General features: G+C 41.5%; 5 protein-coding genes across 14 annotated transcripts in view; 3 read left to right on the top strand and 2 right to left on the bottom strand.

The window, feature by feature from the left end:
• arhgef7a (Rho guanine nucleotide exchange factor (GEF) 7a) overlaps nucleotides 1-616 on the bottom strand; it is a 44,307-nt gene extending 43,691 nt beyond the window's left edge. For all 3 annotated transcript variants that reach the window (XM_061793329.1, XM_061793331.1, XM_061793328.1), the window contains exons 1-2: nucleotides 505-616; nucleotides 284-407 (exon numbers count right to left, since the gene is read on the bottom strand). The gene's annotated coding sequence lies outside the window, so the exon portion shown is untranslated. The remainder of the gene's footprint in view (nucleotides 1-283; nucleotides 408-504) is intronic.
• Nucleotides 256-14,812, top strand: rev1 (REV1 DNA directed polymerase). Of its 8 annotated transcripts, none has more exons than XM_061793304.1 (22): nucleotides 256-275; nucleotides 2,159-2,234; nucleotides 2,750-2,879; nucleotides 3,173-3,341; nucleotides 3,713-4,168; nucleotides 4,474-5,156; nucleotides 5,235-5,333; nucleotides 5,891-6,007; nucleotides 6,100-6,223; nucleotides 6,326-6,454; nucleotides 6,869-7,023; nucleotides 7,102-7,221; nucleotides 7,308-7,528; nucleotides 7,945-8,117; nucleotides 8,233-8,450; nucleotides 9,176-9,369; nucleotides 9,452-9,718; nucleotides 11,386-11,485; nucleotides 11,572-11,768; nucleotides 11,840-11,990; nucleotides 12,123-12,225; nucleotides 12,302-14,812. In XM_061793304.1, exons 2-22 carry the CDS (start codon nucleotides 2,169-2,171, stop codon nucleotides 12,411-12,413), a joined length of 3,984 nt encoding a protein of 1,327 aa, XP_061649288.1. In that variant the 5' UTR covers nucleotides 256-275; nucleotides 2,159-2,168; the 3' UTR covers nucleotides 12,414-14,812. The 8 variants fall into 8 exon arrangements, with proteins under 8 accessions (XP_061649288.1, XP_061649289.1, XP_061649286.1 ...); XM_061793302.1 differs by lacking the exon at nucleotides 256-275 and adding an exon at nucleotides 634-804; XM_061793298.1 differs by lacking the exon at nucleotides 256-275 and adding an exon at nucleotides 634-876.
• A 230-nt stretch (nucleotides 14,813-15,042) lies between these two features.
• txndc9 (thioredoxin domain containing 9) lies at nucleotides 15,043-19,561 on the top strand. Its single transcript, XM_061791807.1, has 5 exons — nucleotides 15,043-15,119; nucleotides 15,657-15,849; nucleotides 16,162-16,280; nucleotides 17,950-18,204; nucleotides 19,098-19,561. The coding sequence occupies exons 2-5, from the start codon at nucleotides 15,676-15,678 to the stop codon at nucleotides 19,216-19,218; spliced, it is 669 nt and encodes a 222-aa protein (XP_061647791.1). The 5' UTR covers nucleotides 15,043-15,119; nucleotides 15,657-15,675; the 3' UTR covers nucleotides 19,219-19,561.
• Nucleotides 19,562-20,181: 620 nt separating this feature from the next.
• mrpl30 (mitochondrial ribosomal protein L30) lies at nucleotides 20,182-22,682 on the bottom strand. Its single transcript, XM_061791808.1, has 5 exons — nucleotides 22,391-22,682; nucleotides 21,796-21,867; nucleotides 21,560-21,706; nucleotides 21,375-21,448; nucleotides 20,182-20,524 (listed from the first exon to the last, which is right to left on the bottom strand). Exons 1-5 carry the CDS (start codon nucleotides 22,424-22,426, stop codon nucleotides 20,392-20,394), a joined length of 462 nt encoding a protein of 153 aa, XP_061647792.1. The 5' UTR covers nucleotides 22,427-22,682; the 3' UTR covers nucleotides 20,182-20,391.
• Nucleotides 22,683-22,853: 171 nt separating this feature from the next.
• On the top strand, nucleotides 22,854-26,607 carry mitd1 (MIT, microtubule interacting and transport, domain containing 1). Its single transcript, XM_061791806.1, has 7 exons — nucleotides 22,854-23,447; nucleotides 23,540-23,641; nucleotides 24,067-24,203; nucleotides 24,750-24,836; nucleotides 25,363-25,475; nucleotides 26,107-26,167; nucleotides 26,255-26,607. The coding sequence occupies exons 1-7, from the start codon at nucleotides 23,303-23,305 to the stop codon at nucleotides 26,348-26,350; spliced, it is 741 nt and encodes a 246-aa protein (XP_061647790.1). The 5' UTR covers nucleotides 22,854-23,302; the 3' UTR covers nucleotides 26,351-26,607.
• Nucleotides 26,608-26,767: the final 160 nt, after the last annotated feature.

Raw genomic sequence — 26,767 nt, 5'->3', positions numbered from 1 at the left:
ACATCAGCGTGTGATGCACTACAGTTCCACACTACTACTAAAAAAAAAAAAATACAAATAAAATAAAACAATACTGCTAAACACAAATCTCAAGTGAGTATTATTACTATGAAACTTCAGCATCCCATGTCTGCTGCCATGGCAACAGCGAGCAGCCAATGAGGGCGCTCACGTGCCATATAGGTCAAAGCGTCCTAATCCCGAGTCTGCTCGCACGTGCACTGCAGATAATTCTCCTTTTACCCGCATGTCTATGGACGGCTGAAATATGTACAGTACGTACTGTTTGTTCCATGATGATGTGTAGGTATCACATTAAACGTGTCTCTGCGACGCGAGTGGGTTCGTTTGAGGACAACAATGATTTTCAAAAAAGAAAATCCCAGACGGTCCCATCGACGGTGTCTCTGCAAAACGAAAGAGAGAGCATTAACAACAAAAGCCACCCCCTTGACTTTTTAAAAGACACGGTGGATGTCAACAATTTAGTGTTAGGACAGTTACTTTTCGAAAGTGACATTCCTCGCCACGATGGCACTTCCGCCTTTGTTTGTTTAGGCGGGAATGTGTCAAGAGTTAATTCAAGTGACTGGGCGACGAGATAGATCAAGTAAGGCGAGAACGACACGTGAAAACAACAACTTCCGGTTGTTGTCAAAAGGATGCCCGACAATAAAACACATTAGGGCTTGTTGCGTCGCCTGATGTTTTATTTTGAAAGAACATCGGAATCTTTCTTTGTATACGCTTTTGCAGTCACACGGAGCGATAGAATGGAAAGCAAAAGGAATCAACGGAGAAGCGGTAGGAATGGAGAAATGGAGAGCTGACGGCATGTCGAACACGTTCAAGTCCCCGCGGTGTCACCATGATTAAGTAAGGTTGTTGACAACAAAAGGCGGAAAGTGTCGAGTAGATTCTCCGTAGGTTTGACGCCTGAGCTTGAGGACAGCTTCCTATGCGGAGGCAAGTCTGCTTGTTAATACGTGTGGCTCCCAACGCGACGCAGCTCATTTTGACAGCACAATAGGTACGCGACACATGGCCGCGTTTGTGTACAGCGCGCCGTGTTGTCAGCAGTCGGCTGCTCGTTTGCTGGCGGTCACGTGCTGTGCCCGCTTGCTTGTGATATTTCGCCGCGATGTGCCCGCTGTGGCTAGGCTAACGTTAGCTAGCAAAGTGCACGCCAGGCTTTGCTTTTGGTTCAAGTTGACGTTAGCTGCGGACGTGCCCGCACATGCCCCCGACACTGGCACACCATGAATGTACGACAGTTTTAATATTGCGAAAGATTTTACACTGCGAAACAACATGCATAAAGAGTGTCCTCGGTTTATAACTAACTTCTCCCAATTCGTAAGTCGGAACCAGCTTTTTAGTCTATCGCTTAACTATGCAAACGCAGTACTTGAGCTATATGTAAATATTTGTATGAAAAGCACTTTTAGGTTACAAATATTATATATTCTATACCCCGTACGCCGTTTATATTTGTAGCCTCAAAAAGTCAGAAGTACAGTAAATATTTGTGTGTGTGTGTGTGTGTGTGTGTTTATCTAAACCATAAAAAACAAAACATTAAAATGATAAAACAGCAATTAAACTGTTTACTCTGTCGGCATTGCAAAAGAGAATCTGTCCTCAATTATCTTTACACCACTGCGCAAACCAATTGTGAACTCGAAATGTCATTATTACAGTAAATATGAGCATTAAACACTTCTAGGCCATGAATATCAAATGGAAACCGGTAAGTACAGCGGTAACTGAACGTGCCTTCTTATGCCACGTGACGACGTAGTATTATGCAGCTGTGCAACAAATTCATGGTGTGCTGTTTGTAACCTTGAAATTGCATAATTGCAGTATTAAAAAAATCTACTAGGCCATACATCTGAAACAGTGCAAATGGAAACAGTATGTACAGCGATAACAGAGTGTGATTTCTGTAAACTCGGAATGTTCTGTGTACAGTTAAAAAACCGAGGACCCCTGGACGACAGGTCCTACAGGTTGCTTGTATTATCACTGTGTTATTTTCATTTCCTACATTTCCCAGTAAAAAAATTGTCAAGTCACTGTTCGTTTGCAGTAAAGTCAGGTTTCCTACCGTCTTCTCCGTACTGTCCAGTTTTGACGTGTCTCTCTGTGTTTTCAGGTAGCTCAGTATGAGTCGAGATGTGTGGACCAAGAAGAGAGCCAATGCCAGTGGAGACAATGGTTGGGCTGAGAGGGTGCGCACATTGCAACACTATTATTTGATTAAAATGTTTTATAAGACGGAAAAAAATTCAATGAAAACATGCACTCTTTGGGATGAGAGAAGGAAGGCTTGCTGAAGGCCAATGGACATTATGCATCATGCTTTTTAAGGTTGTGCAAGTGTAAAAAGACTCTTTTGTGGAAAAGATTAATTATATCATCAACAATTAACTGATTTTTGACTTTTCGGTCAACAATCTACTATAGATGGAGACTTACTGTTGCTTTAGCCGTGTTATACTGAGCAGCTAGGACTGAGAAGGACAGTGTGTGCAATGTTCCTGTCATGGTCTGTCACAAAAATCCCTCAAAAACCACAAATATTTAACGCGGTTAATCTTTAAGATGTTAACTGAATTGCGGTCTCACGAGATTTTTGGGGTGTCAGAATTTTGAGAAACAAAGTGTTCGCTCTGTTTAATATTATGTATTATGTCACACCGTGGATTCGCCTTGTATTCTGACTCCTTCCCATTGTTGTTGGCAGGGCGGCTACATGGCTGCCAAGGTGTCAAAGTTGGAGGAGCAGTTCAAAAGCGACGCTCCCAGGGAGAAACAGAAGGATGGCTCTTCCAGCATTTTCACTGGGGTGGCCATCTATGTGAACGGCTACACAGGTGACATGTTCAGATTGTTGTCACAGTACATGCGACCGCAACACGACAGTGCGCACAGGGGCCGGCGATAGCACGTGGCGTCTCTGTCTTGGTGTAGAGCAGCTACGACAGTGCGCCAAAATATATCTTGATGTAAAACCGGACCGTGGTAGTGCAATTGTTTGACGACGAGTCCCGGGTGTACCCCGTGCTTACCCAATGTCACCTGTGATAAGCTCCAGTTACCCGCGACCCAAACGAGGGCGCGTGCTTTAAAAGATGGCTAACGGCTCATGTCGTCTTGTTGTGGGCAGAACCGAGTGCGGATGAGCTCCGCAGGCTGATGATGCTGCACGGCGGGCAGTTCCACGTCTACTATTCCCGCTCCAAGACCACCCACATCATTGCCCACAATTTGCCAAACTGCAAAATACAGGAGCTAAAAGGAGAAAAGGTCATCAAGCCCGGCTGGATCACTGACAGGCGAGTTCATCCACACGAACCTCACAAGGAATTAGAATAGTGTCAAAAGCTCATTTTAGTTAGGTAGGTCAAGTCAAAGAGTGAAACTCATATTATAGAGATGCACTACACACATACTAAGAGAAATATAATTTGGATGATTATAGCTGACAGCAGGCGAAAACCCCAAATCCACCGTTTCTAGAAAATAGAATATTATGTAACCAGCAATCAAGAAACAATGAAAATGATTTTTAATGTAGAAATTCGGCAGTAATTGTAATTAACCCATATAATGAATACTTTTCTACCATATTCTAATTGCGATGTAGCTGTATAGTGCTCACATCATCAGAATATTAATGTTGTCATTTTGTTCCCCTTCAAAACAGCATTAAAGCAGGGCGTCTCCTCCCTTACTTGCACTACCAACTGTACGCGAAATACAAAGCGCCACTTTTTCCGGCTATGAAGCCGCGTCAGACCTCAGAGACCGCCGGACCCAGTGACAGTCTTCACAGCATTCCCAACCAGGAGACCTCGAACTCAAGTTACCCCGCTCACAAACTACAAGGCTCCCTTCAGAAGACCCCCTCATCCCACCCACATCATAGAACCCCCTCAGCATCCCCTCACCCAGACCCTGAGCACAGCCACTTTAGTGTCCAGCCAAGACACTGCAGCAGTTCCAATTCCCACAACCCGCTATTTAAATCAAGCCCCTTAAAGCACCCACAGTCGGGACTTTTATCACCTTACGCCCTCCAGTCACAGAGAGCAGACCAACCTGAACCTCAAACCTCCTGCAGTACGCACCAGAGGAGACACAAAGAAGTGGAAATAAGAGTGTAAGTATGTCTTTGCAAGACAACATTGTTTTCTCATTCAATTGGAGTTTTAGGACAAAGGCATACTAGGATGAGTTTGGTTGTGGACCAACTTCCATTTTCACATTTGGACAGGAGCAACTTATTTTCTTCGTCTATTTTTACTTGTCGCTCGTGTGATGACCGGGTATCACAATTCTTTTGTCAATGTCAAACTTCAGCTCATTCTTTGTGGCTTTAGCGTAGTGGCAATTACATTTTCCCCGAGTGTACTGTTGTATGTTCTTCATCTCCTTCTTATTCAAATTGTTTCAATGTTCTTTCAGGAATGGATCAGTGCAGACCTCAGCAGCAGCCTTGATACCAGAGTGCATCAAAGCCCCCTCCCCCCTCGCCAATGGACACGCTCATCTTTTTAATGGTGCCTTAAAGTCAAAGGACCTTGTTCTAGACAAAGTTTGTGTTCCCAAGGACCTGAGTGAATGCAGAATCGCGAGCTCTGAAAGAAAAGACACTTCTCCGAACAAACTGGATCCGTACGAGTTCCCCAACAGTCCTCCAAAGCAGTCTGACCTGCTGCCTGTTTGTCTTGAGGATTCATATTCAAAAGATGCACTTAATTCGCCACAACAAACATCCCTTCAAGTCGACTCGAATCCCGACAAAATTCCTCATTCCCCGCCGTCCCGTCCACATGTCCCCGTGCGTCTGAACGGAAGTCACCACAATGCCTTTTCATCTCACCCGGCCTCGGAAAGCAACTCAACAGTCCGACCTCATCCCAGCGCGGCGCCCTCCGAATCTGCGGCACGGCTTTCGGCGCAGACGGGCGCCCTGATCTCGGAGTACTATGCTCACTCGCGTTTACACCAGATCTCCACGTGGAGGACCGGCTTCTCCGAGTACGTCAATGAACTGCACAATAAGCGAAAGGCGACGGGTGTTGCCTCCCTACCGGGCAAAGAGCGACTTCGGAAATTAGTGGCGCAGGGTGCTTTTGAAAGCCAAGGTAAGAAAAGCGACAAAGGCTTGTTACATTTGATACTGTCGAAAAGCTCCCCTGATTTAGTTCTTTTTCATTTGTCAGATACGCCGGCATCCTTTGCCGTTAAATCTTGCATCCTCCACGTGGACATGGATTGTTTCTTTGTGTCTGTTGGGATCCGACATCGACCTGAACTCAAAGGTAGGTGAGGCTTGTGTCTCAATACACTAGAGGCCACAACATTAGGAACACGTGCACAATCTAATGAAGACTAATACAAGAGATGTCTTAAAGATTCTTCCTTTTACATATAATGCCGTTTTTCCACCGTACAATACCGGCTGTGGAGCATAATAGTGCAGCATCCAGACCTAAGGCATGACATCGTGTGTTTATTTTTGTCATTTCTAGCTGTGCATCCTCAAATGTTACCGTGATGAAGTAGGGGTTAGTCAACTTTCAAACTCCGCATTAACCTTCAAAGCTTGCAATCGACTAATGCCCACTCATGTGTTGTTTGGCATCTCGTCTTCCAGTCGGCCAAGTTACAGAGGACTTTTGACGCACCCCTTTGCTGCCACCTAGTGCAGTGAATTGTCCGGCCAGCAAGGCGACAAAGTCATTATACATCCGTACAAGAGTATGAAAATAATGTGGCGGTGGATGAGAATAGGCAATAACTGTAGTGTAATTGGAATTATACTCTGGTAAATGAAGTTAGCAGAATATTCGAATTTCCGTTTTGTTTTTCCTCACAGATAAGCCTGTAGCAGTGACTAGTAACCGTGGACACGTGCGTGTGCCTTTAAGACCAGGGGCCAACCCACAGCTGGAGCAGCAGTACTACCAGAGGAAACATGCTCTGGCTCCACCTGGTGAGAATGGGTTTAAAGGTGAACATGTTTGAGTGTCCCATTCAAGGTACACTCCTTGTGTTATAAAATATGGACATTGTTTTGCCTCACAGGCAAAGAGTTTGCGTATTTACATGATGCTGCTCCACAAGAGCGTGCAGAAGTTCATCCTAATGGAGTAGACCAGGATGCTGCTCTTTCCATGGCGGAGATTGCATCCTGTAGCTATGCTGCAAGGTGAGGCACGCAATATTACATCACTGGGTTTCTGAACAACATTCACTCACTGACTGACTGACTGACTGACTTACCGATGCGTCGGCGTTTACACACACACAGGCAGGCAGGTGTGAAGAACGGGATGTTTTTTGGTAAAGCCAAACAGCTGTGTCCCACTCTGCAGTCTGTTCCGTACGACTTTGACGCCTACAAAGAAGTGGCCCTCACCATGTACGAGACGTTGGCTAGGTAAGAGGACGTGCTCTATTCAGACTCTCCTTTGAAAACTACAGTGGTGCCTTGAGCTGCGAGTTTCATTTGCTTAACTGATTGTGCAGCTCCTTCTGGTGTGCATGCCCCGGCCAACTGAGGGCAGTATAATACAGACATAGAAATACGCATGGAGACGGTCTCCTCAATGAGTTGCAGTAATGTTAGTTGTTTTTCACAGAGGATAAAGAATATATGCGGGGGTGCACATACGCGATCCGGAGGAGTCCTATTTGCCATCGCTCTGTTGTGGTGGCATCACCAAGTAAACACAGACAGGATAGCTAAAGACACTTAAAGTTAGCCCCGAAGTCTCTGTGTGTGACTCCTGCACTCAAGTGTGAGTTAGACGACAAATGACGTAATGGACACTTCTTGTTGTGTCCTTTGCAGTTACACTCATGACATCGAGGCTCTGAGCTGTGACGAAGTACTGCTGGACGCCTCGGCTCTCATAGCCGAGTTGGGTGTGGACCCAGAGGATCTGGCCAAAGCCATCAGAGCAGACATCAAGGAAAAGACTGGATGCTGTGCTTCAATTGGCATGGGTGAGTTTGCAGTCTGTTGTAAAATACATCCATTGAATCAAGCATTTAAGAATTCAATCTTACTCCGAAATATGTTAGGGTCCAACATCTTATTGGCTCGACTTTCCACGCGCAAGGCCAAGCCAGATGGCCAGTACTTTTTAAAGTCAGAGGACGTGGACGATTTTATCAGGGACCTGCCAGTGACCAGTTTACCAGGTAGATACAGCGCCTCCTGCTGGTTGAGATTATGGCGTACACTCCCAGTTTTCACAAAGTTCTGTATTTGCCTTTTTTCTTTCCAGGCGTGGGGCCTGTCATGGGCCGAAAGCTGGCAGCTATTGGGGTCAAGTCATGTGGAGACCTACGACAGGTGTCTCTGACTCGGCTGCAGAAGAAGTTTGGACCACGCTCAGGGCAAACGCTGTTCCGCTTCTGCAGGGGTCTCGATGACCGACCCGTCCGCTACGAGAAAGAGAGGAAGTCCGTGTCTGCGGAGATGAACTACAACATACGCTTTCAAAAGGTAAGACTGACACTCACTGAACACTTTACTTGGTAACGGTGCACAATGAGATCCAATCCCAAAATTCTGCCTTTTCAAAGATAATACACTAATGCTCACTTGATATTCTGTGTCATAAAGCAGTGCATTCAATGGAGGCATGTTTTGGATTTTTATTTGCATCTCACACAGCCTGCAATGCTAGTTCAACACTTCTTTTTTGTCATGGTGGAGGTGGGCAGCATGGGAAGTGTGGTTGTGGGGGAAAATAAATATCAAATGGGTGGACATCCCATGGTTGGGGGGGAATGTGGTTGATGGTGACTGTGAGTACTACTAATAAAGAGTTTTTTATTTATAAAATCAACTATTTACAACTAAAAGTGTCAGAAAATTGCCATGACAATACTTTCTTTTTATATAAACAATCATTTCAGGTTGATGAGGCTGAATCTTTTCTGTCCAACCTATCCATGGAGGTGCAGCGACGTCTACAAGAAGCCGGGCTGCAAGGTCGCAGAGTGACGCTCAAGGTCATGGTCCGCAAGGATGGCGCCCCCCAGGAGACGGCGAAATACGGCGGACACGGCATATGTGACAACTTTGCTAAGTACGAGGGAGTTTCCTACATAGTGTGTTTTGTCATATAGCGACCGTATTTAAAATGACTTTGCATTACGTGTTCATGTATTGAGCTCCTCTTTTCCATCTTGTCCTTGGTTTAGGACAGTGATGCTTGCACAGTCCACTGACAGTGGCCAGTTGATTGCAGCGACAGTCATCAAGATGTTCCACGCTATGAAGTTGCCAGTACAGGAGCTCCGAGGCCTTGGCATCCAGGTCCAGCTTCTGGAGGGAAGTCACTCCGCTCACAACAACGCCAACGGCCTTCGGACACGCTCCATCAAAGAGATGTTGCTCGGCCAGACGTCCGACAGCAAAGGTTGATGTCTTTGTACTTCAGTTGATATAAAGGGCTCTAAGTTTTATAGAACACACTTATGCGATGGGGCGCAAATGCTGGCTCATCCTGATTTTCGTTCAAGCGCAAGGCTTTCTGCTCGTGTTTGCCAATTTTGTGGACAGCTCCAGATTGGCGATCTGGTTCCTTAGAGATGCGCCTGGCGGAGTGACAATTTGGTGGCAGATAGTCGATCTAAACTCTTGCTCAGACCACCAAGTCCTCGCGCAAGATAGACCGCTGCTCTAATGCAATTTTTTTTTTTTTAGTGACTTTGATCAAGGCACAGGCAGACGGGTACCGAGCTGTGCGGGCATATTTAAATCGCCAGCGGTTATCACCAGCTCATTTTGTATTCAATAAGGGTACCCGCTCACATTGTCTGTTGTCACATTGGCCAAGAGCCGCAGGAATACTCATGCACGGATCGCTGCAATAACGCACTATACTCTTGCGCACAGAGAATGGTGCCATGTCTCAGCGCGAGACTGTGAGCGTGCCACACTTAAAGAGAATGAGAAGAGCCGCTTTGATTGGTGGTGACTTAAGTCGGCTATCGACTCTCCCACATCTACAAAATTACCAACACTGGCTTAACCCGCCTCTGGCACAGAGTTGTGCTGCCCGCCAGGCGGGATTTACGCTGTTCACGAAAAAACAAACTGTTGACGTTTTGAACTTGAAAATGTGTAATATCTGCCTCACAGACGCTGGGGACAACAACAAGCATCAAGAAAAGACGCCCCGAATCCGAGCTATATCGCCTGGGTCCATTGAGGAACCTCAGTCTCCCAATGTGTCGGTTCCAGGAACGAGCAAAGAACATGAAGCATGCAGACAAATGCCCAAAACCCCCAGAACAATTCTTGACTTCAGTATCGAAATCCCCTCACCTTCACAGGTAAGCACTCCATTTGACTGTGTGACTGTGTTTTTTTTTTTTTTTTTTTGCCTACATACGCACTGCTTTTATGTTATCCTAGGTGGATCGGTCCGTGTTGGAAGCCCTGCCTGCAGAACTGAGATTACAAGTGGAGCAGTCGTGGACTTGCAGAGAAGGCAGGCAGACAAACCACCACCGTCCTGCCAGTCCACAGTCTTCGAGTCCCAAGTCACGGCCAGTCTCCCCGCCTTGTCCTCCTCCTCCTCCACTGAACAAACAACCTGCACCACCTGGAGCACTAGTTTTGCAGATTTCAAACCAGCCAGACAGTCCAGGAATTGTTTTGGAGCTGCCTAACTATTCCCAGGTAAATGAACATTATTAGCTGATCAGTGGGAAAAAAAATGGTGGGGCACCAACCGCTTAGGTTTATATGCAGTTAATCGCACTGATGACAAATAGTCGGTATGATTCTTTATTATGGCTGGGAAGTAATAAGAATTTAGCCATTGCGATTCCATTATCGTTACTGCTTATTGATTTGATTCCTCATCAAATCTCATTGGGTGACTGAATGAAATTTATATCGTTTATATGATATCATTGATTTGGTTATCTTATATATATATATATCATTGTATGATATGATAATACAAAAGATGTTCCTACATGATTCTGTGCGATATGGACAAAATATTCTATCCCTATACAAGTAATCCCAATAACAATATATATTGTGATACATTACTTAAAATTACTAGACTTTACGCCGATCTGATCAGTGTTACCGGTATCGGCCGATAATTAGCATTTTATGCTGACCGGCTTTCATGTCATAAGTCGCCGATCCGATCAATGACGTCATCAATCATTTAACTCCGCGTCTTCGTCGCGTATGAATCCAAAAGCTAGTTTATCTTTAGCCTTGTCACGTGTCTTGTTGCGCAGTACTGTAACTATCTGACGGCCAATAAAGTTTTTTCAATCTTGTCGGTGAAAAAAACACATCGTCGGTGTGGGACTATTTTTGCGGTGTCTCAGACAAACAACACGTAAGTTGTTTGCAGTCTGTGCGCAACTGGGGAACGTCCGTCGTGGGGAACGTCATCGAAATGCTCCAACACAACAAATTTGAATGTACACGAGGAGCACGCCGCGTTCAAGCAACGCAGCGTAGGGAGTGTAGTCAAACGGACTCAAACACCCGTCCATATAGCTGGGACAGTGAGAAAGTTAGAGTAAGCATGGCATTAACAGTATTTATTAAAGTAATTTAATTGCAATAAAGTAATTTAATTGTGGTAAGTTAGCACCCATTATTTCTGTCAGTTGTAATGTCGATTTGACCTAAACTTATGTCAGTGGCCAATCCTTGACGGTCATTGGTGTTTTTACTTTTGTCTAAAATGCTCGAGAATAATTTGGGACGGACGGACGGACGGGCTCCAGCACGCCCGCAACCTTTGTGAGGATAAGCTGTACAGAAAATGGATGGATGCATACAGTATACAGTACACACGTATATACAATAAATGACCAAGTCATGTAAATAGACGCATTGCTCTATCTTGTGATTGGATCGGTGATCGTTTTTTTTTTTTACTCGCTGATCGGCGATCACCCCGGAAAATCCTGATCACGTAAAGCCTAAAAATGACATGAAATTAATGGCAATTTTGCCCGATCTTTTCTCCAGTTATTTACAATATACATACTTTAGGAAGAATTAAATGAATAAAAGATGAATACAATAAAACACAAATATCAACAAAATAGAAGGTTGTTGCATAGCTCTACTTGCGCATATTGAAAGTATTCTCCCCTTATGATCCGGCACACGTGACCCTTATGACGACGTTGTCCATATTTGAAGGCTTTGGGGTCTGACCAAGTAAGCTCAGAGTGGGACATTCCTTACTCTTCAATAGAACATTACTCTGACGTAATCCACCAACTCAAATCACATTCCCTACCGATAGATGACATGTATTTCAAAATAAAGTGGAATATTTCATCTCTGATGTGTGACTGCAGGTTGACCCAGATGTTTTTGCCGCTCTTCCCAAAGAGCTCCAGGAGGAACTCAAGTCTGCCTACAACCGTGCTGCAAATAACCAACCTCAGACAAAAATGTGTAAGACTTTGAAGTGTTCAGCTTCTGTTTGCAGTGCAGTGTTGTTTTTCCCCCACTCTCATTTGCTCATTCTGATTTCCCTGCAGTGGAGCAGAAGAACGCGCTTTTGCAGCTGAAGCAGTCTGTAGGTGTCGGACGACTAAAGCGGCGATACAAGAGGAAGAACGCAGTAAGCCCCGCCAAAAAGGGCCCATCGCCTCAAAAGAAGTACCGCCCGATGAACAGCCCTGCCAAAATCGCACCGCCTTTTACTAAACTGAAGGAGCCTAAGAACGTCTTAAAGGTAGATTTGCAATGATTTGGGCGAAAATAGAACATTTATAGTATAACCTGTACTTCCTTTTGCTTGCACAGGCTGAAAATGATCCGTCCACCTCCTCCTCAAAGCAGGACATGCCGGAGCTTTTGCCAAAATGCATCCTTCGCCCCTCTCCAGCGTTGGCAGGAGCCTCTGAGCTACCGGATATTAAAACGCTGTTGCGGGAATGGGTGACCACCATGACTGGTATACAGATGCATAATGGAAATAGTTTTGTGTGACTTATTTTACCTTCAGATTTTGGACTTAAGGATCCACTTTAAGTCGAACACGTTGGTAATTGTGATTAATTAAATGAATGTATTGTAACTTTATCAGACCCCATGGAAGAGGACATTCTGCAGGTGGTGAAATATTGCACTGATCTAATCGAGGACAAGGATCTGGAGAAACTGGATCTGATCATAAAATACATGAAGAGGCAAGTTTGATTCATGTATAATTATTGCTCCTATTCAGCACAGAAAACAAATACCATGTCCATCTTGTGCATGCAGGATCATGCAGCAGTCGCTCGAGTCCGTGTGGAGTATGGCCTTTGACTTCATCTTGGACAACGTGCAGGTGGTTGTGCAGCAAACCTACGGTAGCACCCTAAAGATCACGTGAACATCTATATACCCGCTTTTTCACTTTTTTTTCTACATTTGAACTGTTCTTATTGGGTTCTGTAAGCACAGAAATCGCAGCTTGTTCTTGGTTAACCATATCAACACAAAATTGCGGTTTCTTATACGGCACGAGCCAAGAGAGCGATGCAAAAGCCATGATTGTATTCAAAATCACTTTGTATACATGCAGCATTTTCTTGTCTTTTAAAGACTAAGGCAACTAAAGGGCAGAGAACTGTTGAGAAGCTCTTTTCTTGGTAGTATTCTGTCTTGGAGTCCAGTGGAACCTCCAAAGTGGAACACAATTCGCTCTGTGACGCTGGTTGACTTCATAGTTTTTCCGAATAATTTTTTTTTTCGTGGGAAATAATGGAATTATTTTTTTTTGTACGAGCAATGTTTTAAGTAACATTTTAACATTAACTGTCATGCAAGTATAAAGAGAAGCCATTACAAATAAAGTAAAACTCATTAAAGATGACTGACATTTGAATGGAGAGGGATCAGGAAGCTGCGGAGCAATATTTTCACCGAGTGGTGTATTGCTGGACTTACAGTAGTGCCTTGATTTATGAGTTTATTTTGTTGCGTAACCACGCTTGTAACTAAAAAAAAAACTTGTATCTCAAAGCATATTACCCCATTGAAATGAATGGGAATGCCATTAATCCGTTCCAGCCCCACATTGTGCTCGTTCTGGTGTGTCCGCCTTGGCCACAGGGGGCAGTATAATACAGAGACTTTCACAACTGACTCGGTAAACTGCAGTAATATTAGGTGTTTTTCGCAGAGGATAAAGAACGTATGCCTGTGAGTATTGTTATATTGTCTGAATGTAAAAAATTGTCTAAGTATGTTACCACACATTCAAATATACATGCTTTTAAGGGTCATAACGCAGCGACTATCGATGCTATTTGTTAGCCGGTCTATGGCCTTTTGCATTGTATGGTGGCATTAAGCTAGCAAAGTTCTGTGATTGTTCTAAATAAACAACTTGGAATTCTTTTTGTTTTATCTGTAGTTTGACAGTTGAATTCAACTGGTAGTGGCAATAAAAGCTTTAGCCTTTATTATTTAAGAATTGGTCACCATCTGTCACACTGCTGGTTGTTGAGTTGTGGGCTGCCACCATCAAGCACTGAAATCTTGAATTTTTGCTTGCAAAACAAATTATAATAATCAACCGAGCGACTGCTTGTATCTTGAAAAACTCGCAAGTCAGGTCACTCATAAGTCAAGTCACCACTATTATGGTAGCGATGTATAATAAGTGTATTCAGCATTTGCTTGGTAAAATGTATTTGCTGATATTGTACTGCGGCAAGCCAGTTTTCTATGCTGCAATATTTGAATTTGCTGTTGTATTCTATGGTTATCATTACACCTTTTCTCTTTGCCATTACTGGTCCCCTTCATTGGTGGCATCACAAACACGTGGAGTTTTAATTCTTTAGATGCTCACTGAGCTAAAGTCTCACGCGATGATGGGTTAGCTCCATGTTGTTTGACCTTTTGAGGCATATTTTGGGTTCAACTCCAAATGGTACCACTTTTGGGGCATCAGGCTTTGGAGGTTCCACTGCATTGTGTAAATTGATTCTCAATCATGTACATGTAAAGATATAAGGCTTGTCCAATGTATGAATGTCCTTTTCAACCCTTAGTACAGTATATGTGATCATATCTGATATTCCTAAAAAAGCAGAAAAAAATGCTGTAAAAAAGAAAAAAAAAGCAGTCATCCTTTTTTTGTCTCTTGCAAAAAAAAAAAAAAAAAAAAAAAAAAAGTGCCAAATCCTTGTCATCAAAGTATGTCATTTTTTTTCCATTTCATTTAAAAATACTTGTTTAATGGAAGTAAAAAGTTTACCTCTTGTATTGTTTACATTTAGTGAATTCTTAGTAACTTCTAACTGTTGACCTTTTCGGTCTTCGAAAAGAAAGCACTTAAGAGGTTAACTTTTGATTGTCACTCTATTCAGTATGTTACCTCTACATTTTTTTCTTTTGTGTTTAAGAAGTAAGATATCCCTTTGGAGATAAGTTAGATCTGAACAATGTTACATTTTTAACTTTGTAGCCCAAATTTGTATTGCATTTATAGAGGACTGACATAAGATGCCCATCATTCAGAGATGCTACGGCTATGTTGGTGGGGAGGGGAAAAAAAAAATCAATTATACAAAACAAATTAGTGTCAAATTTCCGGGACTGAATGTTTGAGAAGTGTCAAATTTGCTTTACAAGTTGCTTCTGCCCTCGTTGATGTGTTCGTGAAAGCAAATGAGCCTCATTTTAGAACGGGCCAAGTTTTATAAATCTGGCTTGTGCCTGAAGACCTGAAGCTGTGAACGTTTTCTAAAGCTTGATGATGATAATAAACTGTAACTTCTATTTTTCTGGTTTGTCTTAAATCACTTCCACACTCATGCCTTAATCAATTCTCATCTGGACTACTGAAACTGAGTTCTGTGTCCTGTCCTACATTTTGTAACACCAACACACACCCACTCACACAGTATTTAGATTTCAATTAGCCCCCCAATAGTAATTAGTTATTATTGAGTCTCTTGAAAGTCGCTATATAAATATTGTTTATTATTATTATTTAGTTATGCGTACTCGTCTCCTCTGTGACGCAATATGTATGATGTCACTTCCGCTACAGTTTACGGTTGTTACAAGCTAACGCCAGTATCAGGTAATGAGCGGCACTGGCTTCAAAGTGTGTGTTTAATCTTAAACTCACAAACGATTCGTTTTACGTATTTTACATATATCCATTAACACCTGCTTCAAATGTTCGACTTTGGCTCGCCTCGTACTCCTCGTTACGAAACGCGTTGCTAGATTAATATTGGCGAGTTAGCTCTAGCATGCTAGCTAATTCCACTGTAATAATGTACCTAAACGGTGTTAATGGCGTCATAATACAAAATTGTAGTTTATTATTTGTTATATTCGTGTTTGTTTAACAAGCATAATGTTATTTCTGGGTGAATCGAAATGTGACTTAATATATTGGCTTACACTGTTAACTTGACAGTGACAACTGCAAGCTATCGTTGAGGCGTGTCCATGCTGTTCTACGGGCTTTGTGTCGTGTTGTTACAATTGTGTTCTAAGGTTCGGGTTTCGAATCTTGGAGCTTGGGGTTTTAAAGTGTACTTTATCTGTCTTTACGGATGATATGCTCTAATGTTTCCAAGGTGACAGTTTTGTACTCTGTCACCCTCAGGTTGACAAAGCGGGCAGCCATGGCCAACGACATGATCGACAACATCACCAAGGTTCTGGTGCAGTCCGCCAAGCAGGTGGAGGATCAGGTGGATGCGGAGTTGGTCAAACTCAACGAAATGGACGAAGACGACTTTGAGAAAATGAGGGAACGACGACTAGAGGCGCTGAAGAAAGCCCAGAAACAGAAGCAGGTATGTCTTTAAACAAATCAAATCCTTTGAGACACACGAGGGGGCTCATCGTCGAAAACAGAAATGTAATAATATGACTGATTACCACAGCAGAGTAAACTTTGCATTTGTAAGAAAGTGCTGCTGACAGGAGTTCCGGGTTGGCAAAAATGAGCAATGTCATATTTTTCCCCCTTGTGAACACGCCTCCCTTATATTCTCTGCAGTCGAGTAAACCAGCCTCTCTGCGAGTCAGTAAGATAATAAGAGATAATATCGAATCAGATGTGCAGCGAGAATATGTTTGTCCCTCTTTTGTTTGTGTCATCACAGGAGTGGTTGTCAAAAGGACACGGAGAGTACCGGGAAATTCCCAGTGAGAAAGAATTCTTCGGCGAGGTCAAGGAGAGCAAGAAAGTTGTCTGCCACTTCTACAGAAGCTCCACCTTCAGGTGGTGTCACTGTTTTTATTCTCTCACTTCTCAAAGGCTGGGATATACGTTGCAGGGTACATGTGCTTTTTAAGTGGTGTGTCAATGAGTAAATAAGCTAAATAATTGCAGACAACAGCCAATTTGGTAATTTGGTGGAGGTTACCCTCATTTAAATCAATAGGAACGAGTCTGCCGCAGCTGACTAAACCATATGTGACGTTTAATATTTGTGTCATTTATGGATTATGCTTGTGGTGGAGTTACTTCGGTGATATTTGGGCTCCTGCGAGTTGTTTCATGTGGTCTGTCAGAGTTGAAAACACAGCCGTGTCACTTAAAATGTATATGGAAATAGAAAACAAAATGAGTTTAATTGTCCACTTTGACCTTCGCTGTAAAATAATCCAGACGAACCCAACAAGACAGTGAATTGTAGTGTAGCCAAAATGTTTACCTTCAGAGACTGCAGAAATTCTGTCATTGCTTGAATTCGCTTTTCAAATACTAATAATTGCTTTCATAAAGCAGTGTATGCTCTTTTTCAGAACCTACACTGGTGCCTTGATTTACAAGTTTAGTTCGTTCCATGACCACGCTGTCGTTTCACAAATCATCTTTCCCCATTGAAATTAATTGATCAAAATGTTTTCAATTTCCATCCCTCTATTCAAAAACTGCAATTGACAGTGCAGAAAATGCAGAAACATTAATTGATTATGCTTCAGTAACTGGTTGTTTTTTAATGTCAGAAAATATGCAAAATAGTTGAATCTTTTTTTTTTTCAAAAGGAAAAGTATTTTTCGATGAAACCAACATAATTAGTCTGCTTTATTATTATAATAAATATAAGCGATACGGAAAATGAAGGAATAAATCATTATTAATATTTCCTGCTTCATTATTACAAGCTAATAATGAAGTTTTGGGAAGCTGAAATGACGAGGATTTGGACAATTTTAAGTTAAACAAGGTTTTGAAACGATTGATCGATTATCAACATTTTTTCATCACTTAATTTGATTACTGATTAGTTGTCAATTGTTACACCTCTAGTCTAAAGTATTTTACTGATATCCAGTAATAAAAAAATAAATGTAAAGTAAATAAACAGTTTGTGCATTATAAGTTCATGCTTCACTTTCCACTGACATTACATTCCTTCTGGCAGTATAAAATAGACACATGAAGAAGACTTGCACAACTAAGTGGCTCAGTAAGCTGCAATCATGAGTTTTGCGCAGGGGATAAAGAATATATGCCTGTGAACATTGTTATATTGTTTGTCTGCATGTATTGCGGCACTGTTTGTGTTCATATATCACTTGCTTAAAGAGTTATAACACCACAACATTCATTGTTGCTAGTTTTGTTATCTTGTCTATGGCGTTTTGTGTTGTCTTACCATTAGGTGAGCGGACTTTTGTCAGACAAATTTACGTGGCGTTAGGTTAAATGCACATTGTGTCGTAAGTTGTTGTGAAGCGCGTCACTCAAAATTTTGCTTGCAACTCGAAAACAAAATTGGCCGAGCGATGGCTGGCATCTCGAAAAACTCCGAAGCTAGGTCACTGGTAAGTTGTGGTAGCACTGTGATTTTAAAATTGCAGGCCGTCATTCACATTTTTTTTCTCTCATGAGCCCAGTGTAAGTAGAGGCACCTGACTTGTATCGCACATACGCATGCAGATGTAAGATCGTGGACAAACACTTGGCCCTGCTGGCAAAGAAGCACGTGGAGACCAAATTCATCAAACTCAACGTGGACAAGGCGCCTTTCCTGGCCGAGCGGCTGCGCATCAAGGTCATCCCCACCCTGGCGCTGCTCATCGACGCCAAGTCAAAGGACTACGTGGTGGGCTTCGGCGACCTGGGGAACACAGACGAGTTCAGCACCGAGATGCTGGAATGGCGACTGGGCTGCGCCGATGTTATCAATTACAGGTACGTAGTCTGTCGAGATGCACCTGCGGAATTGGGAAATGGGACGCTATTGTGTGTCTTATTGTTGTGTAAATGCAGAGACGCTACTGCTGGCGGGCTTTAAAAATTCAGGGAATACATTAGAATAGGGGTGCATAAATATATCGTTTGAGCATCGTCATCGCAATGTATGTGTGTGCAATAGTCACATCGCAGGGTCCTGCACAATGTTAATGTATTGATATGCAGGCAATCAACTAGAACTACAATAAGTGACCAGCAGGTGGGACATGTGAATAAGATTAGCACAGATGTTATGGTAAATTATAACCCATCAAACAACACACACGGAGCAGGCCACAGTCTTATGTACTTATTTTTTTGTCGGATAACTATTAATCAGGACACGGGATACAATTACACACCTGCATTTACTGTGTCTTCAGAATGTCATGAACGATGCATGTCACAACACATTTCACTTTGGGGTGAGGTGGGGAGCCACGGCATTATGTGTTTTGCGTAAACTCATTCACTTAATATAGAAATACTAACATGTTAAAACAGGTGCAAAGTAACATTGAATACAAAAAAAAGAATAGTGTTAGGAATGTGCTAATGGGGCTACAGTATACCTTGTCATGAAAATAAGTTAAAATATAACCTCATGTCTGGCTAGACCATTTCTCAATACTACCTACATTCACACAGCCATCCATTTTCCGTACCGCTTTGTGCTGGACCTTACCCCAGCTGTCTGTGGGCGAGAGGCGGGTACACCCTGGACTGGCCGTCAGCCAATCGCAGCTCAATACTACAGTGCATTTCAATAAAATACCGTGAAGCGTGTGGCATCCATGTTTTTTTTTTCATTTTATGACATTCCTCAATACATTACATTTTTAATTCCCTAGCGGTAACCTGATGGAGCCGCCCACATCCACGCAGAAGCCTCACTCCAGGTTCACCAAAGTGGAGAAGACCATCAGGGGCCGGGGCTACGACACGGATTCTGACGACGACGACGACGACTGAGGGACGCCGAAAGCCCTTTCGGTTTCTCTCCCTGGGCTACCTCGTTTATAGCATCTCTCAGCTGGCCCTCTTTTCTTTTATCACTTTGTCCTTTTATCATTTGATAAAAAGTTTTCATAAGTAAAAGAAAATCACTTCACATTAGAGAATTTCATAGTGAACTGCTTAACATAGTCTAACAGGAATTTCATTCTTTATTGAATAAGTTATTCTTGATGTCAGCCCTTTAACATTGACACATGCTAGTGCAAAGAAATGTTTATTTAGAAATGTTTTTACTACATGAAGCAAGAGTTGGGAAACCGAATTCATTAAAAAAATATATAAAACTGTGGAAATACTCTGTTCTGTGAAGTGATGAATTAATAACCACCAATTAGAGCACTTGAAATTCATATTTGACCGATCGATTGACCTTTTGTCCAATATTTAAAATCAACAGAATTGCTGACATATCTTCTCTAGGACTGAAATTAAATACAATTTTTGGGTCAGTAAAAGAAAAAAATGTTGAACAAAATAATTGTGCATCGAGTACAGAAGTAAATAAAGATTTATTGTAATGCAACTAATAAAATACACAATTGTAGTGGAACTAATACAAATAAATACTAGCATTTAATGCAAAAAAATTAATTGGGTCATCTAATGAAAATATCCATTTATATAATGTACTTAAAAAAAATCATTTGGGGAAATTCAATATTTTTTAAAAATGCATTTAACACAACCTAACTGTAGGACATCTAATGAAGTTTGAAACTTTTAAAATTGGAAATCTCATTTTTAGATAGGATTGAAAATATTTCATACCTTATGTAATTGTGTCAGTTAAACAGTCTCCCAAAATTCAATGGGAACATCTTTGGCAGATGGACTACCTGTTAATTCCAGTTGATAAAGAAAACTCACACTCATGAAAAACATCCTTAGCGGAGGTAATAATGCAACAAACTGACTGCATCGGCTTTGACAATTATTATTTTTATTTCATATTTCTGGTGATGAGTTAGTTAGCGAGTCATTTGCGGGTCAAACTGGGTCACCACCAAAGAGCAGTTTGACAAAGCTTTAAAAAAAAAAAAAAGGTGATGTGTTCCATGGACCCATCTGTTTGATGGTGTAAGATGATAAAACATGGTACTGTATAGACTACATGCCTGTGTGAATGCACTAAGACTTTATGGCCTTGGGTTGGAGCGGTGTCAGCAGGCGTCGAACGATCAGCTCTCCTTTGCTGTTGATGTAGCTGTCAGCCATGTCCTGCTCGCTGGGGAGACCGTACGGAGTCCTCAACGGCTCAATCCTGAACAGATGAAGGTTTGCCATTCTTCATACTAATATCTTCATTTTAATAGTTCACAACAAAGTCTTGACAGAAGTTATTTAGAGGGCCTGAAAACTAGGAAAGTGATGACATCATAATTTAAAAAAGCAATATGTAACTGTAGGGAATAAATAAATTTAAAAAAAAGAAACACAGGAATATCACATTTTTAGGTCCCCTAATAAAAATAAATCAAGAATGAAATAAAACTGAGGAACACCTAAATGTAGTGTGTATGAAAAATCAAATATAAATTGTCCCCCCCAAAAAGATAACATGGAAAAAAATAAATAAAGTGAATCCACGGGTGCTGAACCGCAAGTATGCGGGGGTTTCACTGTAGAATGAAATACAGGGATCACAATATGGGAATCTAATCAGTTAAAAAAAAATAATGATATGCCATCAAATAAAAATAAATTGCAAATTCTAAGGTGCCTTAAGAAAAAACAAATAGAACAATAATTAAATTTAGGGCATCTAATAAAATGTAATGTTTACAAAAATGGAAATTGAAAATATTTAAGGCATATTTTTCCAATATAAAAAATGCATTGAACTATAAATAATCTTAACTGTAGGACATCGACTAAAATAAATTGAAATGTAATAATTGCATTGAATAATAATTATAAAATACTCAGCATATTAAAAATAGATCAAATGAAAAACTTTGCCATACCTTATTGTATTATAGCCACGTAAATCATTTTTATTAACTTTTAAAAAATTATGATTGATTTCCGAAAACATTAAGCACCTCTGCTTTTAAGCTAACGATGTGCAAAATACTAAGCGCTAGTGACAAATGCAGCATCTCATCTCATACCTGACAAGATGTTTGATGAACTTGAGTCTGCTGTTGACCGCAGGTGTGTTCTTGTGGATCACAGGCACGTGCGCCTGAACGACAATGAAGACGCTATTATGTTACAGTCATCTCATTCAAATGGAAAGTGTCGTGTTCGGGAGCAGTGAGCGAAAAGACGGACATTGTCTGAAGGCCAGTCTCACCTTCTGGAGGCCCAGGTGCTTCATCATGTCTTTCTCCCAGTACGGCCGTCTCATCACACTTTTGACTCGCGTCACTATGTGGAGTTTGTGAGGCTGCTCGGGATCGCCACCGTATTTCTCGTGTTCCTGTGACCACTTTGCAAAAAGCTGATGGGACAAAACGGAACAGTTCGTGAGCACTACAAAGCAGACTAAATGCTAAAAATGGTAACAATTATTATTTATTTTTTTTTTACCTCTTGTGGAATTCTTGCTTTGGTAAACTTGCTGCGTCCAAACCAAAGACAACGTGAAAGTCCTGTTAGGACCTATCATAACACAGTTAATAAAGAATAGGAATCAAAACACCCTTTACAGAGAAATAGCATTTTACATTGACAACCCAATAAATCAATTAATGAATTAATCACCAACTCAGACAGGAGTTTCTCTCATGCCATCATCTGACATTTATGTGACATAAGACGCTTTTTTAAAAAATCAAATCAAGTGTAATTTCTAGGGCTGCAAATATAAATCGAATAACTCAATTTGATTACAAAAAAAAAAGGTTGAAGCAAAATCTCAGTTTCAAGCTTCGCAGGAATCATTTGCCACCATCATTTTGTCAACTAGATTTCAAGTTTTAAAACTCATTCACTGCCAGTCCTCTATGTTAACATGAACATTTGAATTCAACAGCCGTCAATGGCAGTGAATTGACTATTTTGCAAGACAGAAGACAGTTCATCATTATCACATAATTTTGAGTAGATACATACTGGCAGGAAGGATATTTAATATTTTTTCAAACACCACAATAGAACAGTATAAATTAAGTGAAATTCTGACCTTGACTGATGTCGACTTGAAAGCAAATGCAGGCATTTTAGTTGCTGGTTAGAGCCATTCACTGTTGTTTATGGACTCTAATCTGACCGACATGAAGGACAAGGTTAATGCGCCAAAAGACAAGTGAAAGCATGCGCACTCAATCCAATATGACGAAAATCAAAATAAGTACAGTACGGTGAAATAATAATTGGCTAAATAAGTAGAGAAAATTTGTTTGGAGCGCTAAAAGAAGACAACACGAGCTCGTCTTCCAGTGACACCGGAACCGGAACTACATCAACGCACATACATGCGTTTTAAAGAAACATGTTTTTAAACATAAAGTACACGAAAACAAACTCAATTATAACGTTATAAATCAATATTTACTTTTAAGATACATTTTCATCGAATTTCTTGTGGTGATTTAGCTTCGCTATAATAGCAGCCATGACGTTTCCTGGGGAATTTTTTTGTCGACGTACCCATAGTGAACGGAAGCGCTGTCACCATAGAGTATTCCTCCCATTTTATGTTACCTGTGCTCGCTGTTAGGTTTCATATTGTTTACAAATGTTACCGTGTGTTATGTTTTCATGGTTTAGCTCAGATCTAACTGGCAGGACTAAAGCAACCACGATTTTTGTTTTTGGGGGGTGGGGGTGGGGGGGGGGGGGCATATTTCAGCGGCGTAACAGTGTCCCTATGTTTACAATTACTTTCATTTCAAGTGACTTACATCCTCTGTTATTTAGCGTCGGTTTAACTGGCAGAACTAAAGCAACCATTACGTTTCGCGGGGACGTATATTAGCAACGTACCGACAGGGAGCGGAAGCGTTGGCGCTATGTTTACACTGAGATTTCTCTCGTTTTATGCCACCTGTTGAATTCTATAGTCGTTTAAATCGCATCACCACATACAAGAACTATGACTCAAAATCACCTTCCAGGTATGGAGTCGTCCGCCATCTCTGTACTGAAGCGGGCGGTAGAGTTGGACCAGAGCGGGCGCTTCCTGGAGTCTCTGGTCTGCTACCAAGAGGGCATCCAGCTGCTCATAGACGTTTTAAAAGGTCTCCACACACATCTGTCTTCCCTTGTTCAAATGCATACACACCACAGTATGGGGACTAACTATTTACAATGTTGTCTGTCTTGCAAGCAGCAGTGAACGATGACTCGAAGAGAGGACACTACAGGGGAAAGATAAAGGGCTATATGGACAGAGCAGAGCAAATCAAAGCTCATGTGAACCAGAAGAAAGAAGGTATTCATTTAAGTATGATAAATAAACTAGCAAAGGTTGACAAATTCATGACTGATTGGATACAATGTCCCCTTTTTTGGCAAAAAAAAAAATACACCAATAATGAATTTTGACACAGCATACCCACATTCCAATTACATTCTTAGATTGATCTAGATTGATTCTTAGATTTCCCTAAATTCTCCGTAGATATGAATATGAATAGTTGTTTATCTATATGTGCCCTGCAATTCGCTGGTGTCCCCACCTCTAGCCAAAAATCAGCTTGGATAATCCACAGCTCAGCTGCAAGCCGAATGAATGAAGATATATGTTTTGATTGTTGCATGATATTTTTCCCCCTCTCTCTCTCTCTCTCTCTCTCTCTCTCTCTCTCTCTCTCTCTCTCTCTCTCTCTCTATCTCGCTCTCTTTCTGGGTTCTCAGACGGAAAGTACCACGAGCAGGTAAGGATAGCGGACGACGCCACAGGTTACAGTTACGAGGCTGTCTTCAAGCCGTACATCAGCGGTGCTCTCACCGAGGTTTGGGTGGAAGACCCGTACATACGACACACTCACCAGGTTCGAACAATGAATACACAACAACTTTTTTTTATGTACTATGTAAATGTCTTTTATTTATTTATTTTAAACCTGTCCTGTTCGGCTGCTTGGCCATGCAGTATGGTGGATCTGTATGCCTTTTTCTACTGGATCATTCTTAACCCCTGCATAATTGCGGAGCTTTTTTTTTTTTTTTTTTTTAATACAATCTGGCCAAAGCAATTCAAGTATTGCTTTGTTGCCATCTTGATGCCAAGGAACTATGTTGGAATGAGTTCAGCCGCTTCATTTAGACAAAAGTAGCGCCTTGCCGCTAACTCTCTGCATATATAGGGAATTAGTAGCCTTTTTATGGGGGGATTGTTCATGACAAATTTTTGCAATTTGCTGAAGGGCTCAGTCTCTTCACTGTATTCCCTCTGTAGTTATTATTTAGTGTCACGGATATTCACTGGAAATGCAGCCGGACTGATTGAGGTTTGAGAGGGGCCAGACAGAGAGAGGAGACAACAGAGCAAAGAAACAACAGCGAACAATGACAAGTTCTGTTTGTATGCACAACAGCTGTACAACTTCCTGCGGTTCTGCGAGATGCTGCTCAAAGCATCCTGCAAGGTGAAGACCATCCATCTCCTCACGTCATCAGATGACGTACGTTTTTGTTTTTGAACCAGCAAGGTCTCATAGCACCTCTACTTAAAAATGCATCCCTCCAATAGACTTAATTTTTCCCATCATAAAGAAAACAGGTAGCAAATGTAATTCTAGCAGTTCAGAGATGCTGTTGTTCACACACGTTTAATAGTTAACTGCGTTGAACACTGTTGCTAATCAAAACAGCAGTTAAACGCACCATTTTAATCAAACCTGCATTTTATGATTACTTGGGTTATCTTTGTCTGATAGTTACATTTGTTTGATTATCTTAAACATTGAAAGTGGGGAGGCTATGAAAAATATAAGACTTTGGGAAAGGGGAAAATACTTTTTCACGGCACTGCCCTTATTAGTACCGTTTTGTCGAACTTTTTTTGTTTTGAACTCCAGTATCATGTGACACAAATTGTAATATACTGGTAATATCATTTCATATAATCAAGGCCCGCCCCTATCTGCGATTGCGTACATAATACTTGATATTTCCTTCTGGCATTAATTAACGTGCGCTATTCCGCAGGCGGACGGCGGCCCCCAGACGAGCGCCCTGGCCGAGCTGAAGCGGAACCTCAGTACTCACGGGGTCGCTCTGGACCTGCAGTACTCCTCCACCATCCACGACAGGGAGATCAGGTACTACAGCACACGTCACGCACACATGTCCACAGTAGCGGCTGTCGTGGACGAAAATGTGTCAATAATATAGTATTACCAGATTAAAATAATAATCATCAACATCATTTCCATGACATGATAGTTGAAATTATTTAGAAGAATTGCAAAAGTCTGAAACTCAAATGTCCCTGCCATCAGACATTGATTAACTTGTAGTTATATTTTACAGTTCATGGTAAAAACGATATGGTACGACACTCGACTGAGAAGTAAATATAAAATGATTTGTGTCGCACGCACATCCGACTCGTCTCGCTTTTTAACATTCTCAACTGTCTACGTGTAAAGAGAAGTTAAGCATTCTGTTAATATTAAAATAAGATTATTCATTCCTCGTATGCGCTTTCATTGACTGTCATGCGAGTTTTAACAAATAAGTTTATTGGCATACTTTAACACATAAAACAAACAAATGGTGGATCTACAAGAACCCAGACGTTTGCAAACACCAAATAGAAAGACACATTTTCATTTTTTGTACATCAAATCCGACAAAACCTTTCCTGTGATAGTCATCACTTTTTTCCATTTGGCCATCACTGGTGCCCTTGTGCGGAGGCATCCAAAATAAAGGTTGAAATGATTGCAGGTTTGATAACGGCTGGATCATCAAGATTGGAAGAGGGCTGGATTACTTCAAGAGACCAAAGGTGAGACATGGTACAATGCAAGATTATTGTTGTTATTTCGTATTTACGGCGTACGTGTTCTTATGTGCCCTTGTGATTAACCCACAGGGACGCTTCTCAATTGGATACTGTGACTTTGACCTCAGGCAGTGCCACGAGACCACAGTAGACGTTTTCCACACGAAACACACCAAAACCCTATGAGACGCGTACGCGGTCATTGACATTCGCAGTACATTTAATGACTGTATGTATGTATCATTGGCTTGCGCAATACATTACTTTTTAAAACAAATGTTATCTTGTATAATATTCACGGTAAACTGTAACAAAGCAGGAGTTTTTACAATTTTATGGATATGAGTGGGAGCCGATGCCTTTTTTCATGTAATGCTCTTATAGTGGGGCAGACAGTCGGGTTTGATTGGTGAACTATTGTAATAACAGATCTTTATAATATCTGAATGCATCTTGTTCCTTTCTTGTTTGTCATCGCTCGTTCCGATTCATTTTATTTGACAAATACACATGATGTATAGGATTCAGTCCAATCTTAAATGCAACACATTTCTTGACAACAAAAGGGCCACTATTTTAACAGCACTTTTCCAGCTGTTTTTA

Source organism: Phyllopteryx taeniolatus, chromosome 12, assembly GCF_024500385.1.
Source record: "Phyllopteryx taeniolatus isolate TA_2022b chromosome 12, UOR_Ptae_1.2, whole genome shotgun sequence".
Lineage (NCBI taxonomy): Eukaryota > Metazoa > Chordata > Actinopteri > Syngnathiformes > Syngnathidae > Phyllopteryx > Phyllopteryx taeniolatus.
This window is presented reverse-complemented; position numbering and strand designations above follow the sequence as displayed.